The sequence below is a fragment of the Heliconius melpomene genome, chromosome 17 (assembly GCF_056956725.1).
Source record: "Heliconius melpomene rosina isolate 202511_hmr_F chromosome 17, ASM5695672v1, whole genome shotgun sequence".
NCBI classification, from domain to species: domain Eukaryota; kingdom Metazoa; phylum Arthropoda; class Insecta; order Lepidoptera; family Nymphalidae; genus Heliconius; species Heliconius melpomene.
Window position 1 is genome coordinate 11,164,827 of NC_140405.1, and position 12,350 is coordinate 11,177,176.

The 12,350-nt window shown below is 33.4% G+C and overlaps 1 protein-coding gene across 2 annotated transcripts in view; it reads left to right on the forward strand.

Moving 5' to 3' along the window:
• LOC146530271 (protein O-mannosyl-transferase TMTC1-like) overlaps positions 1 to 12,350 on the forward strand; it is a 117,743-nt gene that overhangs the window by 64,244 nt on the left and 41,149 nt on the right. For both annotated transcript variants that reach the window (XM_085200363.1, XM_085200364.1), the window contains one exon: positions 3,010 to 3,187. In XM_085200363.1, coding sequence (XP_085056489.1) covers positions 3,010 to 3,187 — 178 coding nt within the window. The remainder of the gene's footprint in view (positions 1 to 3,009; positions 3,188 to 12,350) is intronic.

Genomic DNA, 12,350 nt, shown 5'->3' on the forward strand with positions numbered 1-12,350 from the left:
ATTTGAGCCCATTTCTCCACCAAAGCACCCTACAAATAATTTTTATTTAAAAAATTCATTTTCCTTAAATTTTAATCCAGCAGATGCCATGAATTTTCAATTGGGTGGATGTTTGGCGTTTATGGCGGAGTTTTCAGCATTCTACGGACATTGTACATCACCCATTCCTTAGGTTTTCATAGCTGTATGCTTAGAATCATTGTCCTACTGAAAGTAGTATGTCTCACTTACGCCTAATTTCGATGCGCTGCAAGACAAAATATCGCGCAACACTTTACCGTAATCTACTGCTTTCATTATGTCTTCGAGAAAAGCCAAGTTTCCCACACCATTTGCCGTCATGCAGCCTCAAACCATCACAAGACCACCGCCGGGATTAACTGTACCAAGCACATGTTTCGCCTGAAGTTCAGTATTTGGTTTGCGCCACACAAATGTTTGTCTGTCCTTTCCAAAAAGATAAAATTTGCTTTCGTCAGAAAAAAATAAAATTGTACCAAAATTCTAAAGGGGTATTTAAGTATTCTTTCGCGAAAGTTAGTCTTTTTGCTATATAGGCCTCACTTATGAAAGAATTTTTCCTCGCTGTTCTGCTACGAAGACCACCATTACCCAGTACGTTTCTTACAGTTTGGGCACAGACAACCTTACCTGAACTTGACGCGATATCATTTGCTAAGCTTTGAGCGCTTGTAAATGGTTTATTTTGTACCGATTTTAAAATTTGTCGCCTTTCTCTCGTACTGAGCTTCTTCGGAAGAACGGACCTTGCCTTATTTTCAACACTACCCATTTCTTCTCGGTTTTTTATAATTTACTACACAGTCGAGTAATTTAATTTTAAATTTGACCCGATTTGGCGATAACTTCAACCTTCATTACGGAGTAAAATAATTTCTTCACGCGTCGATAACGACAGTTCAAATTCTTTCGGCATGTTGGCTTCAAGATTTTTTCTGAACACTAAACAAATGTCTCGTTATTAGAATACGTTTCCCGATGTTCACATGTATACATACAATGTTCACATTTTACCTAAAGTGCCAAAATGTCGCAGGAATAACATTGTATCTAGGGAATGGTTGGTGTGCAAATACTTATTTGACTTTAAAAAAGGCGTTTTTACCATCTAACTTTTTTTATTTATGTTTTCTAAGAATTTTTAATAATCAATTCTAAATATATATAGATTAAGCTATTAAATACAAAATTAACTGAAATCATTCTGTGTTTTTCTAGGTGTAATTTCAAAAAAATTAGGTGTGCAAATACTTTTTTTACCCACTGTACGTCGCGCGTCGCCCGCGGACATGCGAGGACGTCGCCGTCACTTTGACGTCACCTAGTACACGTTAAAGGAAGGTTTAGAAATAAATTGTGCGACAAGCCTTTGTGTTTATGATATGTAGACACGGTGGACATGAGTTCGAATCCAACGTCAGAGAAATTATTTTAAGTTTTTACCTTTTGTACCTACCTCAAAAGGCAAAAACGGAACCCCTATAGGATCACTTTGCTGTCCGTCTGTACGTCTGTCACAACCATTTATCTCGATATCGCGTGAAGGTATCAAGCTGAAATTAATAGAAAATATTCAAGTCCTTAAGATACTTTTTTCCAAATTGTTATTGTATGTTGAGTGGCGGAAATTAACGCCGCGCTTTGTCTACTAGTGGGAAAATGTAACAAATTTAAGTAGCATTCCCCAGTTTTTTATTTCAAGTTATATTTTACTTCAGAGAAAAATAAATTGAGAAAGGAATTTGCCGAGACGGTGGCATAGTGAATAATAAAATATGCCTTGCATTGTTCATAACTGAAACTACTCTAAGTTTAGCCAATATGAGAGAAATCTGGGTTTCTCAATAAAAAAACTTATCTTTTGTGTGAATAAAGTATTCATATTGTCTTTATGTGAACTTATACTTCTTTCTTTATTTGTTTTTTGTAATTAGAAATTCTTTTCTTCTTTCGTTTAAAAAAATGTTCCATATTTAAATATCAAAAAGCGACGTTATTCTTTGAATAAACAGTAATTTAATTACAAAAGTCCCAAATAGTAAGAATTAAAATATTATAAATACATAAAAAGTGTGGCAAGTGTGTGTGTAGCAAATAAGATTTTAAACTGAGAGTTAGTGAAAAAAAAAATACAGTCGAATTGATAACCTCCTTTTCTTACAGAAGTCGGTTAAAAATGTAAAAAAAATCTAATAACTTTTATAGCTGTGCGTTTTTACTGCACAAATTAAGTAAACAGAGGGAACCTAATGTGACACACCATTCTCCACACCAGATTTTCAAGACATTGCAATCAGGAAACCAGACCCTGCACCACTGCCAATACGACCTCACAACTATTTCACTAACAAAATAATATTAAAACAACTACGTACATCATAATACATTTAAAGGCACATTCTAAAGCAATTTCGGCATTAAGAAAATCTCTCTACAGCCGCAGAAACATTAAGCTTTGCGACAGACAATGCAGGAACATTTAAAACGTCGTCCATACAACCCTAAACGCAGAAATTCGGGACGAGAAAGCCTTCTGTTCTAAGTGTAGTGTTCTTGTTTCACTGAAACTTTGAGCTTAGATAAGATAGTACGTGAAATAAAGTGTAGGTTTTCGTAGCAAAAGCTTGGTTCCCATTTAATTTATTTAATTTATTAAGCAACATCTGGCTGGTAAGTGCGTTATATTAAAATATTCATTCATTTTCCGACTCTTGCTTATAAAACAAGGCATCGCAATCATGCGGAAAGTAGAGAACGGAGTGTTTCGACACTATGTTCCCTTTGCTTACCATGGTATTCGGATAAAACGGTTGCTTATTTCATTTAATATATTAACATTAAGCTAAATAATACCGAAAGGCCGTCGTAAGGCACAAGTATGCTTCCTTAGTAATTAAAATATTACAATTCCCTCGAGTAAAAATCGAACCCACAACTCTCATGCTCGTAAAAAATAATGTATTTTAATAATCAATTTTCCTCTTCTAGATTAAACTATATCCTCTGCGGGCTATCAGTGCAATGGTGGCATGCGTCTAACATACTGTTGCACGCCGCGTGTTGCGTGTTAGTCGCGCGGGCGGGGGCGGTGGTCGCGCGCCTGCAGAAACCCTTCGCTGCCCTCGCTGCTTTGCTGTTTGCTGTACATCCTGTACATACTGAGGCGGTAAGTTCTTATTTATTTGTTTTTTTTTTTTCATTTGTATATTTATTTGTTTTTTTTATAAAGATAATAATATCAACAAAAAATGGCCTGAAAACCTAGTTCTATACTAATCTTTAATAATAATGAAATTTCCTCAAGCAATTTGTACTCATAATAATGATATGGAATGGCTTTAGGTCAGACAAATATATAGCTCCGACTAAGCTTAACTAATCGTAAGATATCTAATTTCTTATACGTTTTAGTAAATTTAAATTTTAAAGTGATATATTGAATAGTTTCAGCGTTTCTGAAGACAAAGTAGAATTTAAGGCTATGTTAGATATACGCGTCACGGCGAGCTTTGCGGATCTAGACGATTTAGGATTTCAAAATGAAATATAAGTGGAGTGGATTCTTTATACGAAATATCGTTTCTTTTCAAGCATTTCTTGGAATATTATAAAACTGATGACTGTTTGGTAGAACATGCTAATCTCAAGAACTCGTAGTTGGAATTATAAGCATCTTTTTGTATTACTTTATTATTATAATTCGTTTATCGAGAAATTCTTGTAGACTATAAAACATTTCGTTACTCATTCCCATCTTTACTAAGAGTACTGCTAGTCAAAGATTGTCGATTTTTTTATCAGCTTTCATCAAAATAAAATATAAGCGGAGTAGATTTTATAGTAACGAAATATCGTTTGTTTTCAAGTATTTCTTAGAAATTCTGTTAGAAAACTGAAAATGAATTTCTTTTTCATTGATGTTTTATCACAGATAGTAATTTTATATAAGTCACTAAACAAAAAGCCTTTATGAAAAAAACATTTTTCTTTTAATAAATGCTACTTAGACAGAGTAAAAATTATATTGATAGAACAATTATAGTTCTCGACATTATTGGAGTGTGTGTGTGTGATGTTTTAAACTATGTTTTTTATTTGTAACTGTAAAATCAACTCACTTACGTCACTATTTTCTCCACTTTTCTAATTTGGTTACGCGATGAGCATTTTTTGTCGAGATAAATGAAAAAAGCCGGTCTGCCGTGAATTCCTAGCAGCTCAGCTAAGCCTTAAGAAATGAGTATAATGCCTTCAAAATTGTATAGCTTGTTAGTTATGACGTCAAATTAACGGGCAGGAACTCCTGATATCAAGCCCCAGGACCTTGAAAGAAAATATTAACATTATAAATTATACATGATATTATTTTTCAAATTTTATTTGGAACTATTTTTGCATAAATAATGGTAAGAAGAAGCAGCATAGCAAGGTGATAAAATCTACGTAAGCAAAATTGCGGCAACTAATAAATAATAAATTATACGTATATATTATGTTTATATTTTTCATCAGCGTTCATTCTAACCAGGTATAGGACAAAGTGTATACAAAGTCCACTGTACAAACTGTGTTAACTGCAAAACAAACACCTCATTCGTAACGAGAAAGACACGCTCGTTACGGGCTGTCCACCTGAAGGAAACTTGTATTTTAGTTTGTCCACGGGCTTGTTACCTATATTTATATTTATTAAAATGTATATTTTTGTATGATTCTATGCTATGAATATGTGCAAGTTGGCGGACAGTGGGTAACGGAAGTGTCTTAATGGTATCATATCCAACGAAGTGTCTCTACACTAGGTTCCCAGGTTCCTACTTATATTCGTTCTCTCATATTAGCTATCCCTATTATTCCCGTTTTCATTGAAATTATAATTTAGCAAAGCCAAATTTCCAAATATAGCTTCTACAGCCACAAAGTTGGCAAAGCTTTTAAAATATTTAGTGTCAAAATTTTGAACATTCGTACATACGTCGGGAAGTTTGGAACCAACTTTATAGCACCGGAGTTCATATTTATTGTTATAGTTTAGTTCAGGTTAAATATTTTTGTAGCGTTCGTATAAACGTCTCTAAAGTTTTATATCAACAAAAGAACTGTAAACCTTTTAAGGTTAAACCTTAAAAATTAGAAACTCCCAAATATCGTAGTTTCATTGAAGAACCTATCGTTTTTTTTTAAGGTTTTTAATATCCATTTTGTTATTCAATTAGCCTTTTAAAACATCCATTATTTTCTTTAATTTTTCAAATTTTTATGCTCTATTTTGGGGTACCTAGAGGACACGCAACGCCAAACGCTACGGTCTCTGTATATATCTTTCGCCTTGTCCACTGTCATCAACCTCTTCATACATGTCGTCCTCATGCATCTTATATAAACAGAGGTTGACATACCAAGGTCAATTCTCCCTGTCTCTCTTACCATTATCTATTCCTTTATATTTATTTACAATTTATATAGAAAATTATGTTATTTCAATACAGACGTGAATATAATGTTAACTTTTTGATAGAAATAATAGTAATTGACTTAACTTAAGCTTAAGCTTTCGGGGACTTGTTTTAATGAACTACAAATATAAGTTTATATTGATTTTTACCTGTATATTTCCATGATGACATTATCTTTCTTTACTTTTCACCGAATTCTGAAGGCATAACGTTTACGTTTGTGTGGTGGAACTCAACGCCGCACTTTTAATTCCTCGAGTCGAAATCGAACCTACGACTTGTAGCGTTTACAGTCGCACGATTGTGCTCCTGTGCCACAACCGCACTTACATACTTAGTTATATTTTTTAAGCTCCACCATGTATCCTGCATTTAGCAAGATATTAAGCAGAGAGAACTTAATGTTAAGACATATCGTTCCCCCCTTCCACCTGAACTCATACATTGCGTGTAGAGTGGTGGAACTCAACGCCGATATCACTTATCAGATATTTACATACAGTGCCTCAAGGATTTGGCGGAAAGTGAGGAGCGGAAGGATCTTAATGGTGAACGGAGTGTCTTAACACAAGAATCCCAAGATATCTCTGATTATGCGGTAACGTGTGGGATTCAGCGTGAAGCTAACAAAAATATTATAAGAAAACTGAAAATGTTCACACAGAAAAGTTTGTAGGTCCAATGACGCTATGATAAATTCAGTACACGGCCCGCTTAATTCGCGGGCGTCATACCGAGATCTCCACAAACAACGTTTACCCGGGAGCCCCGGCAGCCCCGGCACTCCCGGTACCCACTCAGTTGAAATGCAAAACGCGGTGTTTCTTTCTGAATAAGTCCCGGAGATGCGATTTATTTGCTGTCTGAATTTAAATTGTTCCACTTGAGCGTTGTCTGTGTGTCTGTCTATTTAAGTATACTTACTAAACTATTTTGTTATTCTACACATGTGTTTTGAGGAGGAAATTTTGTATGTAAAATAGATTTTGCTAAGCAGATTCGGATGGGATTTTTTGTAAATATTTAGTGAAAATTTTAATTAGAGTTGACGTGCAGTAGCGGTACAGCGGATTGTAAACGTAAGACGGTTGTAAATTCGATTATCTTTTGGGGAAACGAATTATTTTCATTTCCTGTTTTGACGTTCGCCGTGAAGCAAGCACAAATGTCTGAAAACTTGGATGAAAACTTGGATGAATACTTGGATGAAAACTTGGATGAAAACTTGGATGAAAACTTGGATGAAAACTTGGATGAAAACTTGGATGAAAAGTGGGAAACTGAGTGTCTTAACACTATATACTATTCAACTTTTACAATCAATTTCAATTTTAATCATTCTGTAATATCAAAACGACATTACCTCATATTAACTATATTAAAGTGCATGTTTCATGTTCATATCATAGTACGTAAGAGCTGAAGCAGTTAAACTTCTCCGTTAACTCAAACAGTAAATCTTACTTTGAATATTACGAGTTATACGATCCTGGCTTATGATTTTAGGACCAGCATACATTTAGTAAGAGATTTGTTCAAATGTACTTTTTAAAATTATACTGTAACCACTATTTTATTATATGGATTATATTTTTGACTTAATTACCAAAAAAATATACGAATATATATTTTTTTTATTTTCTTTCCTTATAACACTTAGATATTTATTTTAGGCTATTACTAGCGATCCTCTCGCGACTTCGCCCGTTTGAATAATTCTATCAAAGTCAAACTCAAACCCACAATCATTCTGTTCCGGTATTCTGAAACTGTTACGTCTTCTTAAATATAATTTTATTAATATGCTTTAAAAAGCAGCACCACAGCCAATATATTTTCATTATAATATATTTTCTAACAACATATATTATATAGAGGAGGAGGGGGAGATAATAGAGGCCAGTCATGGCGCAGGAGCACAAATGTGTGACTGTAAACATGACTGTTTGTGACTTTGATCTCCACTCGAGAAATGGGGAACGGAGTGTCCTAACACTATGTTCCTTCTGCCAACAGTGCTGTGTGCGAGATACAGCATAAAAAACTTAATATATTTATACAAACAACAAATTAAGCGGATATGACTTTTATCTCCTAAGTTCCACCTCGTCGACTAAACGTTGCTCTGTTAAGTGATTTGCAATCAAGCCGGCGCTGATACCGACTTCCGTGTAGATTTATTACCCATTTAGTATATTACGATTACATTGATTAAAGAGATTATCTTCCTTTTAGAGAATGTATGGTCACACTTATTGTTTTTTTTATTGTGCTAAATAAGTAGATTTCTGTTCAGCTCGTACAGCGTGATAGGAAGATTAAACCTGGTGTCAAAATTCTTCGGTACCTGTTTCCAGCCAAATTTTCAAACATTAGGTGTTAAGCAGCGTCCAATTTAATGTCTGAATGTCGAATCTTTGCTAGTATTTTTTTTTCAATCTATGAGAACTATCGCTCTACAAATCTTCGAAATAACATTGGAACAGAAATTTTCATTAAAAAATATAACGAGAATTGTCTAACTCAAAATCGATTTCTTCAGATATTTATCAAAATATTTGTTTTTCTACCAGTCAAAAATAGTCTAGCAATGTTTGAGGAATGTAAATATTTTAAAATTTTCTATATTAATAAGTAATTAAAATAGTTTTTCCCATTATTTTTGTGACTCTTTTAAAACTACTTTATCTAATACATTTTGTTTTTCATTTAAAAACAACACGAGTTTCCAAGGTGCTAACATAAACCACCTCGAGCCAGCACATAAATTTGTGGGTGCATACAAGTTTTCAACTAACGATATTTATCGTGTAGTGAAGATAGAAAACAGAGCCTGGTGATAATGCTTAAGTATTTTAGAAAACAAGTACAAGATTAAACTTTATTTAGATTCACGTTCTGGGATAGAAAGACAGAGAGGCAGAGAAACATCCTGGGAGCCTAGTATTTAGAAGGCCCGTTACTATAAGGCCACTTCTGCTCCCTACTTTCCGCCAAATTCTGGAGACATTGCGTTTGACTCCATAACGCGTTTTGCTTTATTATCAGATGGACGAAATAAAATCATTTAATATTTAATTTATTCAAGTGGGAATGGAACCTACAACCATCGCGTTTACGCGACGCGACGCCTGCGTCATGATTAGCTTTAAAGTTTTTGCTTTTGTTTTGAAAATGCTGCTCAATTTGAGATAATTTTATAAAATAACGAGAAAAACTACTTATCATGGATTCAAGATCCTTATCTTGCACCGCTATAGGTGAAGTCGTAGCTTTTTAGCTAAGAGCAGTTTCTGGAACCTGCGGTTTGTAAAAAATATAAAATAATGCAAGCCAAAAGCATACCTAAAGTGTAATTATATTAGATGGCTTAGACAAATTTAGACAAATCATTTAATTTTCTAAATATTTTAGTGATTTTACCAATTATACTTCTTAGTATTAAAGGACACTTCTTACTGATCTCTAATAATTCATTTACTTTTTAAACCTTCAATATAACCAGTATTTTATATAGAAGTTTATTAAAAATATTCTTTAAATAGATCCAGGATGGCCGGGAAAAGAGCTTTCTAATAGAATCGATTTACCCATACCCGGACTATACAGGCTGGAGCTAACGACAAACTCATTGTAGAGTTCTCGGAACACTCGGAACAATTACGTGGAGATACATTATGGAAAATTCTTGTTTTATTGATGAAAGATGTCGTTATTAATTGGAAGTAGGGATAGAGGGAGAGATTTGTTTCTCTGTCAGAGTGACAGAAACAGAAAATTTGGAATAATCAATATAGGATTATTATGGTTTAGTTATTTGTCGTCAAGTGGAGGACGAAAGAATCTTTATGGGGAACGGAGTGCCTTAAGACGAGGTTCCCTCTGCCTATCCTGATGTAGAGTTGAATATAAGCAAAATATAAAAGTATTTCAATTTTCACAGATATGTATTGAATTAGAGAGGATTTTAACTCATATAAGCCTATAACGCCGATTTACGCTGATAAGTTCGATGATACAAGCGATTGTTATAGGCTAGACTACCAATTAGGATAATTATTTATTGTGGATCCAATGATTCATTTTTATTTTCTTGCTATAGTAACGAGACAAACCGCGGTGTTGAGTTCCACAATTTAACCCACATGTCTTAAAATTTTGTCGGAAAATAGGAGAGCGTAAAGTTAAAAAAAATATTCTTGGTTAATTAGACCTGAAAAATCATAAAATGTAAAATAGGACAACATACATAAGTCATAATGTAAATCTCTCCATATTTTATATTCGACTGCAAATTTACATTTCCTTCTGAAATATATTTTAGAATATTTTCTCAGAGCATCAACATATTTGCAATCAAGTCGCGTTTCGCCAATTTCGTCAGATTAGATGGCTTCGGACAGATTTATTTGAGGAGGAGTAACTCTATCGACGTAATGGACTTTGTTTGAAGACTGATTTTTTAATGTCGCCGCCTTGGCGGTGAAGAGAATTGACTCAGATGTTTTAAGTTTTGGAGTAATGAACAATAAAGTGGAACGGAAAAGGAAAAAAAAAGAAAATTTAATAAAAAATAATAAATATTTTGTAATTTTTTATTTTATTTTAGTTAAATATTTAGATTGACTATCTTTAGTAGTGAGTGTTGATACACTCAGTTTAATTTTTATTTATGTGGAATATATAGGTAGTATGTATGTTAGTTATGTACTTATGGGTTATATATAATATACTGACATATATCGCGTGGATGTCATCGGGCATTTGCAAATGACACCCAATATTGATTACACTCACAGAGTTATACACCGATATTAATATTAGAAAGCCATTCATTCTAATATATAGACTCCCCTTTTAAGGTGCCTTAGGCAAGTATAGATGGACCATTAGACGATTTGAAAAATCATACATACAGAATATACAGAACACGCGCCTCTTGGAAACATTTCAAGAGGCATAAGTTCAAATTTCGATAAAAGTTTCATTCTTTCCTATGTGTGAAATAATAGCTTACAAATATGTAAAAATTGTTTATGTTGAAATTAATATTTATTAGCTCCACGCTAAATTCCTTATATACCACGGTAGTTAAAGAAAATTTAATGTTAAGACGCTCCGTTCTCGATTTTTCACATAATTTTTAAAATATTACAAATAAAAAATTACTCCTTACACAATAACTCAAAACATAAACAACTCTCCATTATCAACCAAAAACATACTTAAAAACATCAAAAACTCGACCAAAAATGCCAAAACAACAATAACTTAAGGCAAATTACACGTTTTAAAGGGCTATACATAATCACATCCAAGCTGGGAGATAAGCAAAAAAAAATTCCCCCATTCGCTTCAGCGAAAGCTCAAAGCTGCCTACTCGCGTAACTTCAAAGACGAAACCAATTAAAATTTGTTTCTCAAACTAAATTAGATGGCGCATGCTTTACTTTGGAACGAGCTCGGCATTTAATTACACTTGAACACAAAAAAACATTATAAAAAGAACATCGGGTTCATTATCTGCCTTTTGTGCTGTGCTTTTTAATGCGGCAAATCATATTATTATAATTAATATTGTATGTAATTATTGGGGTCTCTCTCTCTCTCTCTTCTCTACTTCTATACTTTTTCCTCTCTTTATCTTATACTTTATAGAGTTGAAAGAGATTTGTGGCGCAGCTGCGTCAGTCAGGGTGCAACTGAGAAAGCGATTTTTTTTGGGTTCGATTCTCAGTCGAATGTTTTATCATTTATTAGTACCAAATCCGATTCAATTGATTCATAAGGCCAAAAAGAAAAAAGCACAATCCATACCAATATTATAAATTTGAAAGTAACTCTGTCTGTCTGTCTGTCTGTCTTTTACACAATCAGGGCCAAACCGCTAATTTAATTGTGATACAATACTCATATAGAGATACTTGAGGGTCTCGGGATGAACATAAGATACTTTTTTTTCTCATATTTGTAATATTTTCGATATATACCAATATATTAAAATACTTAGTAATTTTGACATGCAATTTACGCCATTTAATAACAACCATCGCTTTGCGACCGTTGCTAAGCAACGATTTGCAAAGTTTGTTGTTAGAAAACGTCACCCAAAATGAGCTTGCTTAACGTACTGAAAACTGAAAATAATTTCATAAATATATTTAATAAATATTCGTATAGTTCAAGCGGGCGTAGCCGCGTTCGGGTCCACTAGTATACAAATAAATTTATATAAAACAAGATAGGTACCTCTATAAAGAGTTCAATTATAAAACAATATAAAACGTAATGAAACTCAGAATTTAATTATACAGAAGCATTTAACGGAATTTCGAAACACTTAGCGAAGTATTAAAGTTCGAAGTGATCTTATTGTTATAGCTAATTCAACAGTTGCGTAGATTAACAATAAAACGGCAATAAACGTGGGGGTTGGTAATATCTTAGTGAAATATGGCGGCTGTTTCTAACTAATAATGGTGGCAACGGTATGGAATTCTATTTATTACGAATATTGTTTGGGAATATTTCATAATTTTTTTGTAGTGGAAATGAAAATAACGGATTTTGTTGTACGTGTGTCTAATATTTAGTGCGAATTTCCATTTAAATTGATACATTTTTTTTTTCAGCTTCAAGCTGTATTCCGACTACAGCCTTGCATTACCAGCAGAGGGAACCAGTGATAAGGCACTCCGTTCCTTATTTTCCGCTGAATGATACGTAATTAAGAATTTCTTATTTACAGGTTTAAATCTTTATTTAACAGAAAGGAAAGAAAACTATTTTTTTCGGGATTTGAACCCGCGCCTCTTGGAAATCGTTCAAACGGTGATACGTTTTCTAATAAAATTATTTTACGATGGTTGTTCG